Source organism: Octodon degus, unplaced genomic scaffold (genome assembly GCF_000260255.1).
Source record: "Octodon degus isolate 3935 unplaced genomic scaffold, OctDeg1.0 scaffold00004, whole genome shotgun sequence".
NCBI classification, from domain to species: Eukaryota; Metazoa; Chordata; class Mammalia; order Rodentia; family Octodontidae; genus Octodon; species Octodon degus.
The window spans coordinates 2,653,106-2,662,260 of record NW_004524580.1 but is presented as its reverse complement, the minus strand read 5'-3'; the positions used below and the strand labels follow the sequence as shown (position 1 = coordinate 2,662,260).

Here is a 9,155-nt window from a genome sequence, read left to right as displayed (position 1 = left end):
TCTCCCTAATGAACATAGATGCAAAAATCCTCAAGATAGTAGCAAACAGAACGCAGCAAATGATCAAGAAATTTATATACCACAACCAAGTGGGCTTCATCCCAGGGATGCAGGAATGGTTGTATATGCATAAATCAAATGTAACACACCTATATTAACAGATCCATGGACAAAAACCACACAATTATCCCAATAGATGTAGGAAAAGTCTTTGACAAAGTCCAGGACCATTTATGATTTTTAAAAAACCCTACAGAAAGTAAGAATAGATGGTCTTTATCTCAATCTGATAAAAGCCTTCTTATGACAAAACAACAGCCAACATCATACTAAATGGACCAAAATTGAAAGCTTTCTTTCTAAAATTAGGAACAAGACCAAGATGTTCACTGTCTCCACTCTTATTCAACATAGTCCTAGAATCTTTATCCAGAGAAGTTAGACATGAGAAGGAAATAAAAGGAATAATAATAGGAAAGGGAGAAGTTAAATTATTATTATTTGTGGATGACATGATGCTCTATAGGAAGACCCCATAAACTCCAGAGCTAGATTTCATAAATAAATTCAGTAGCATAACTGGATACGAGGCCAACACTCAAAAATCATGAATAACAAATTTATCAAGAGAGAAATTAGAGAAGCCACATCTTTCACAAAAAATGAAATACTTAGTAAATAATCTAACAAAGGATGTAAAAGACCTCTACATTGAAAACTACAGTACTCTGAAAAAGGGTAGTTGAAGAGGACATAAAATAATAGAAAGATATCTCTTGCCTTAGGGTAGAAAGAACCACTATAGTGAAAATAGCTACACTTCCAAAACTATTATACAGATTTATTGCAATTCTGATCAAAATTCCAACAGTGTATCTCACAGAATTAGAGGAAACAATCCTAAAATTCATTTGGAACCAGAAGAGACCTAGAATAGCAAAAGCAACACTGGGAAACAAGGGCATCACAATCCCTGACTTGAAATTATTCCATTAAGCTACTGTGATAAAGACAGCATGGTGGTAGCAAAATAAAAAGACCCAAAAATCAGTGGAACAGATTAGAAGATTCAGAAACAACTCTAGACACACTCAGCCACCTCATCTTTGGCTAAGATGCCAAACACATTTACTGGAAGAAAGATAGCATCTTTAATAAAGGGTGATAGAAAAAGCTCTACACATGCTGAAGATTAAAATTGGACCCATATCTTTCATCAGGCACTACACTAAAGTAAAAATGGATCAAAGATCTAAATATTAAAACAGAAACATTAAATCTCTGGAAGATAGAACAGGTAAAATTCTTGAGGATATTAGTGTAGGCAGGCTTTATGAATAAAACGCCATTTGCACAGGAACTATGACAAAGAATCAACAACTGAGGTCTCATCTTATTAAAAATTTTTTCCATAGCAAGAGAAACCACCAACAGAATAAAGAACCCACAATGTGGGAAAAAATGCTTTCCAGGTGTTCCTAAGGCAAAGGATTACTATTGAGATCATATAAATAACTCAAAAAAAAATTAGACCTCCCTGACTTAACGACAGAATCCAAAAATGGGCATCTGAGATGAATACACACTTCTCAGAAGAAGAAATAAAAACTGCAAATAAATATATAAAATGTTCAATATATTGGGCTGGTGAGATGGCTTGGTGGTCTAAAGCACCTACTTAGAACAAGCTTAGCAAAGCACAGGGACCGCGGTTCAATCCCCCAGCACCACATGCCAGCCAGCCCTGCCCCCTGGTGGGCTGAGCTGCCCCCCCACACACACACATGAATAAATAAAATTTTTAAAAAATGTTCAATATCATGGTCATTTAAGAGATGCAAATCAAAACAACACTGAGATTCCATCTTACTGTAGAAAGAATGGCTAGCATCAAGAAATCAACCAATAACAAATGCTGGAGGGGCTGTGGGCAAAAAGGAACCCTTCTCTACTGCTGGTGGGAGGGTAGACTGGTGCAACCACTATGGAAATCAGTGTGGAGATTCCTCACAAAACTAAGACTGGAGGGCTCATTTAACCCAGCTAATCACCTTCTGCATATCTTCGCAGAAGAATTAAAAACATCGTACCACAGTAATATATGTGCACCCATGTTTATAACAGCATAATTTGTAATAGCTAGATGTTGGAAACAACCCAAATGCCCATCAACTGAGGAATGGGTAGATTTTAAAAAATCATCTTTTTACATAATATTCTCAGCCACAAAGAATGATAAACTGGAGACTTTTATAGGTAAAAGAAAACAACTTGAGACCACATTTATAAGTGAAATAAACCAGACATACATGTGTAAACATCATATTATTTCCCTAGTGTGAGAAGCTGAAAGAGTGAAAAACAAAACAAACATAGATATAGATATAGACATTTATACTACTAAATGTTTGGACAATTGAATATCTTATACATTGAGTAATTTAAAGATAACAAAATATACAATATATCAATGATTGTTACCCTCCTAGTATTTTGTTTTGCTTTTCTTTTTAAAATAAGGAAAAGAAAGAGAAAGGCAAATTGGCACATAGATACATACACAAATGAATAGATAGGTACACACAGCATAATGTGTTCTGCAAAATAGTTGATTTAACTATAAGAGTCTGTGAATTCAAGCTCCTTGTCCTCCATGAATACTCAAGTATATTCATAAAATTCCTGCCTATTAAAAAAGGGGGAGACCAAATAGCTCAGCAGATTAAAGCTCCTGCAAGTAGGCACAGGGGCCTGGGGTTCAATCCCTGGGCCTGCTGTGCTGGCCCCGCCCCTGGGGCACACTGAGACTGGGTGTAGTGGCACATGCCTGTAATCTCAGCTCTTGTGAAGCTGTAAACAGGCGGATCACTGCAAGTCTGATCTAGTAGTAAGACCCTGAACACCCTGTAGACCCTTCCATAAAATACAAAAAAAAAAAAAAAAAAAAAAAAAAAAAAAAAAAAGAAATGAAAGGGGGGGGTGGATGTGGAGAATAATGGCTCCCAAGTACCCAGTATATGTCCTGCTAAGGTAGCAGTTGTGATTCCGTTTACACACGGAGCATGCATATGCCAATAGAGACAAAGATATAGGTATCGCACATCAATTAGCCCAGAAATCCCAGTTCTGAGATCCGTACAACTGATTTCCACTGACTTAGTTTGGGGCAGAAATTAATACGTGCGACCATGACATGTAACTTTGTAGAAATTGAATGCAAATGACCTCAGTGTTCATGCACACAATATGGACAATATTCATATGGCTCAATATTCAAATGTGCCTCTTCTCAAGGCACCGCAGGCTGAGAACCCGTTCCCCAGTCAGCTCCCTGCTCTGAATACCTTGACTGCGGGACAAGGAAACACCCACTTCACAGAATAAGCCGCTCTGTTTTTCTGCTTTGTGAAGAGAGACTAATCTCTTGCCTTCTATTAGCCACACATTTACTTTTAGTAGCTGAAATAAAATTCTCACGACCTACTGTGTCCTAAAACTCCAGCTGCTGAAGCCTGCTTTTCCACATTTTACTGAGAAGCACTTCCTGTAATTAATTACCTTATCTTCCTCTGTGTGAGAAAAACAAGTTTAATGCATTTTAATAAGGAGGTTGGAAGAACAGGAGACATTTTATTATCATCTTGATTTTGATAAGACTGGGAAAAAGCTGGTTGGTCGGTGACTACTGACAATAAATAATGTTTGTGCCCTTTTATCAGCCTTGATATCGGAACTTCAGTATTTCTTATAAATATATTTCTGATTAGTTCGTACAGTGGAGAACACCTTAGCAGGCCAATGCCACTGGATAGCATGATGGCTTTAAAGTCCCTTTATCTTTATAGGTACATGTAATCTCTTACGTATAGTTGTCAGCTAAGTGACCTACAGGGCTGAGAATATTAGAAGACTAGTTCTTCCAAAAATCTGTTCTTGACTCAGGGAAAACATCTCAGTTGCCATTTTCTTATCCATACTTGGGAGTGGAAAGGGGGGACGAGGGGAAAGCCTAAAAGATCTCTAACATCTCGTCCACATTCAATATTCTATAATTACAGTTAATTAATTTGGAAGATAATCATTTAATTATCAAAATTATTCTTGCTTTGACATTTTTAAAGTTGAGTCTTTAATGAGATGTCCACATATCTGGGGCTAAATTTTCATCCACCTAAAACGAAAACTACGAAAAGCTTTTTCCTTAGAAAACCGCAGTTTATGAAGTCACGATGGGCCCTTCACGACAGAGCTCCGTGGCGCGCAGTCGCTGCTGCGTGGGTTTCCGTCCTTCCCCACGCTGCGGCCCGGAGTGCGCCTGTGTGTCCTCGCATTGTGAGAGGGTGACTGTGCTGCGCAGAGCACGCGGAGGTCCTGGGCGGGGACACAAGGAAGTGTTGGGGAAAATTCTTCACTTTCCCGAGGATAGTGATGTCTCTTAGAAAAGTCGCTTTCGAGGTCCTCCATACTGCGCTGCTCAGGTCAAGGGCAGAAGAGGATGAGAATGGACACCTCACACCCCTCAGGGTGCCCTCAGCTAGGCGTCAGGACGTCTTTTCTGCTACAGTGAGAGGAAGGAGACTGACTTGATGGAACTGGGGTGAAGTAGTACCCCCGTCACCCACTCTCACTTGGCCCTCCTGATGCTTTCCGTCCTCCTGCCGCGTTCGTGCTGGCGATGGCACCCGCTTCACCTCCTGCTGCAGGCTGCTCGGCGCCAGCCTGCAGCAATGTCCGGAGGCGACTGCACGGCCTCTCGGGGAGCGCTTGTGAGGACCGAACCACCTGAGTTGACTGTTTCCTCTGCTAGGCTCCTTCCTCTGTCACTTCTTTTCCTCCCTCCCTTCACTCCCACCAGCCCCTTTCGAAAAGTACAAATATTCAAGTAGTCCCCTGGGTCCTTGTCATCTTTGTTGAAGTGAAGCTCAAGCCCTGGCCTTGTGCGGTTTAATTTTGTTTTAAAGAATCAATGCCTCCCCCGGGCAGTCTGCCTAGTCAATGATGTTGCTGCTGCAAAACTCGTGTAGGTAACCATTTCACAATGTCAAAGAATTTTAGTTGCCATTTTATACCATAGAACATGTGTGACTATTATACTGAGGAAGGAATGTATTTTTTTGTGGTACCAGGGATCGAACTCAGAACCTTCCACTTGCCAGACAGACCCTCATGCCACAGGGCTATATCTCCAGCCCCTTGAGCTACATCCCCGGCCCCTAGATATTCTTACAATAAGTTGTTGGCACATTATTAGTGATCGTCAAACCAGAACCACTGAGATTTTTTGAGCACTTAGTCGCAGCTCCCTTTTTAAAAGAGTTTGTTGCAAAAGGATTACATCTGTTTACCAAGATATCCGTTTTCATTTATTCTTCGAGAATTCTGCATATTAAATCGTCCTGGAATTTCTCTTTTTTCTGCACTCAGCAAGCTGAGACAGCATCATCATTGATTTCTGCCTCAAGTTAGAGCAAACATATTTATTTCTCCTTTTTCTACCAAAGAAATAAAATCTTTATGTGCTGTGCCCGTGGGTTAGAGAAAGTAACAAAGGGGCGATTGTTGCAGGCCGCGGTGTTGCCCAGCCTCAGAAGTAAGAGCTGACCGGCATTCTTTCAAGCACTGTCCTCTAGTGGGGAAAATAAATACTAGCGCTCTCACAGCTACCACAGCTGTTCAGGAATGCTTCTCAGGGCCTGCCTGAGCAACGGTGCTTTTTGGAGGAGATACCACCGAAACTTTGAACCATGTGACTTAAAGTAACCTTTAGTAAGACAATCTCAGACAGCTGTGGACCTTCACCTAAGGGAGTCAGGACATTTGAAACAACTGAGTAGATGAATACCGAGGTCAGAGAGGGGCACAAGGGCACAAGCACCGTGCTGAGGCGTAAAACGGAAGGAGGGCACGGTGCCCACATTTTCAAAGACCAGTATTTCAAAGGAAAGGCTGTTGTTTTGGCAAACTGGGTATTCTGAAATTATTCACTCTATGGGGCAAATATTTGAATTTCTTTGAGTGCCTGTTCCTCAAGTCTGTCTGCTTAATGAGACAGCTCTATTAACGTTTTCCAGATGGTTATTTCTTAGTTGTAGTCAGTAAAATGCCTGTTTGAAATTTGGAGTGAATCTTAAACAAGGTCTGTCAGTTAAGATTTTGGGGAAAGGGGCTCATTCAGACCTGGGTTCACCACGCATTACTTGTTCTTTCTAAACCTCAACTTCCTTCACTGTAACATGGGGATCATAACAGCACTTTCTTCAAAGAATTCAGCCAGGAGCCTATGAAAGATGCTTCAAAAACGTGACATAGCTCCTGGATTTTTCACGAACACCAAGTAAATATTAAGTATTCTCTTCAAATTTTTGTAATCTTTTAGACACGGCCTCTGGAAAGCTTTCTACCCTCCCGCCAAACCTGAAGCAATGATTCTTTTGCCTCAGTAAAGCATCTGGGACACTACTTAAAATCTTACAACTTGCAATTTTCCAGTGTTTTCACTTCCCATCACTAAGCCTCGGGTCTGTGGCATGATCACGCGGACTGCTGCTTCCCAGCCTCTGGTGAAGTTTTGTGTTTGACGCCTCCTTAGGGGACAGTTTCATATCAGGTGTCATTTCACATGAAGAAGCCAAGTTTTGTGGCTGCTTAAATGCGCTCAAGAGCACAAATGCTGCCAAACTGACTGTTCTGGCTGTCGGTTCCCAAAATAGTGCTCCAGCCTCCGCACCCAGAGGAGCACAGACCATGACCAAGAGTGCTCCTGGGACGCCAAGGGTGGGAGAGAATCTGTGAAGCATACCCACTGTCACTGCCTCACAGCTTAGGTCTGAAGTCCCTGTAGGTCGCAAGGTAGTCCTCAGTGCACTGTGTCTCTGCACTGAACCGTCCTTTTCTGCGTACACTGGCTAACTGCACAGCTGGAGACGTTTCTGACAGATAAGAGCGGCTGAGAGCTGCAGCCCCTGTCCCATCCCCCAAGATCCGCACCTCTGCTTCTGCCTGAAAGGTGCCCTCCAGCCTTCATTCCTGCTCAGTGTCCTGTGAAAGAGCTCAGGCCGCCACCACCTGATCCCCGCCTTTCATTCCTGCCTGTCTCTGCCCTGTCAGTTGGCTCTTTCCTTAATAAATAAAGCTCAGATCTCCCTTAGGCTGGAGAAGGGAGGTGGGTGAAGTTAGGGCATGGGTCAAAGATCCACAAGGAATCCAATTGCTTTTTTGAAGAAGCAAACACAGCACAACTCCTCCAAAGATAGATAAATAAACTCGTGCACAGATGGCGGAGAACCTGAGTGGAAAACAGTAGAAAGGACAGAGGGGAGGCAAACTTCTCCCAGATTCGCCTTTTGTAAGTAGCGTCTGGGCACATATAAGGAAATGTCAACATCTACTACTGCATTTATCAGAGCTAACGCACTGCAAGAGAAAATGGAAAACTCAGAAGTCTTCTTAATATTGAACAAATTCTTATGCAAAACCTAAGGACCTTATATCTTCTAGCTAATGTGTAGGATATTCATGGAAATGAAACTCACACTACCACATGTGTTTTTATTTTTGAAAACAAAATGAGAGTAGGCTATTACTTCAGGCTCCCCTGAAGCAAATGCTGGACTAGTTTAAATTGTTCTCAATAGAGCAATTTCCTCTCCTTGGACATTATAGGCAGAACTGTCCTAGCACACAAATCCCATATAGGCCCCAGAGGTGTTTTCTTACAGAGAAAAGTAATTATCAAGACTGACAAGGGATGGGCTTAAAACAAGCAGGATGAAGGTTTTACCAGAAATCTATACAAAGGAGGGATAATAATATTTTCAGAGTGAAAAATTCATTATTGACAGGATAGCGAACTTCATTTCTAGTCATTTTGGCTACTTTTAGTATTCCTTTCCTTACAATCACAGCCTGTAAGTAATTGTGTGTATAAAAGTATTTTCTCAAAAGAATATCGAGTGCTGAAAATATGGCAAGATATTTTTTGCAAGAGTGAATCAATAGGAGGAAGAATTCTCTTTTGAAAACATCTCTTAAGGATACATAGAGGGAGGATGAGTCATGTTGAGTCGTTTAAGCATGGAATTGGCCCAAATGTTATTTGTTACTTCTGGGAGTTTGAGAAACCAGGGCTGAGGATGAGAGTAAATAGGTGAATATATACATAAATCCCCAAGTTTAACAAGCGACGCTTCTATGGCTCATGAATCTCCGTCACCTCCCTGATGGTAAACGTAAAGAGGAAGCCATAAACTACAGCTTTTACAACTACGCGTTGGTGTGAGGCAGCATTGTTGTCAGCTCACATTCTGCCTGCATGAAAACGTGAAGGAGTTCGCAGCCGAGGTCAGCAGCAGAGCAGCCCAGGTGTCCACCACACGGCCCCCCACAGACCTGAGGGGCTCTTTGCTGGCATCTCCTAAAACTGGCTTTTGTGGTGTTATAATAAAACGAGTATAAGTTTTCACCAAACTTAGGAGATTCTGGAACTCACATCTTTGACCTCTTCTGAGGCTGTATGACGCTGTGGCAATGAGATACAGTTAGGCTGTCCCATTTCAGCTAAAAGTGCATCTTGAGCTGGGGAGATAGCTCCATGGCTTAAGCGCTTGCCTGGCAAGCATAAGGTCATGAGTTCAATCCCCGATACTAAAAAGTAAAAAATAAAAAATAAATAAAAATACATCTTCCAAAAGTGAATCTAAGTCGAGGCTCAGGGGATAGCTTTGTGGTGTAAGTGCCTGCCTGGCTAGTGCAGGGACAAGGGTTTAATCCCTGGTACCACATGCTGTGCTGCCACGCTAGCCACCAAAACCAGGCATGGTGGCACACGCCTGTAATCCCAGTGCTGGGAAGCCTGAGACAGGAAGATCACTGAGTCTGAGCTGCATAGCGAGACCCTGTACCAAATAAATAAATAAATAAAAGATTAAAATAAAAGCAAAATCGGACCCAGTGCTGTTCATATATAAGACTGGCTGTCTTTTTACATCAGCGAACTTTCTCAAGAGCACAAGCATGGAGCAATGCCCGCTGAGGCACCCAAAGCAGCCTGAGGAATTAAATAAAGGAATAGGCCGTGTGGCAAGCACACACAAAAGACTTTCTGAAACTTCACTGGACAGTGGTTTGGGCTATTCTGACTAGTTGTTTATTTTAAT

The 9,155-nt window shown here is 41.8% G+C and overlaps 1 protein-coding gene across 1 annotated transcript in view; it reads left to right on the top strand.

Annotated features, from left to right (window-relative positions):
- Window positions 1-4,675: 4,675 nt before the first annotated feature.
- The window catches only part of Krr1 (KRR1, small subunit processome component homolog), a 50,399-nt gene continuing 45,919 nt past the window's right edge, over window positions 4,676-9,155 (top strand). The window contains exons 1-2 of the mRNA XM_004623884.2: window positions 4,676-4,766; window positions 6,590-6,774. Coding sequence (XP_004623941.1) covers window positions 4,676-4,766; window positions 6,590-6,774 — 276 coding nt within the window. The remainder of the gene's footprint in view (window positions 4,767-6,589; window positions 6,775-9,155) is intronic.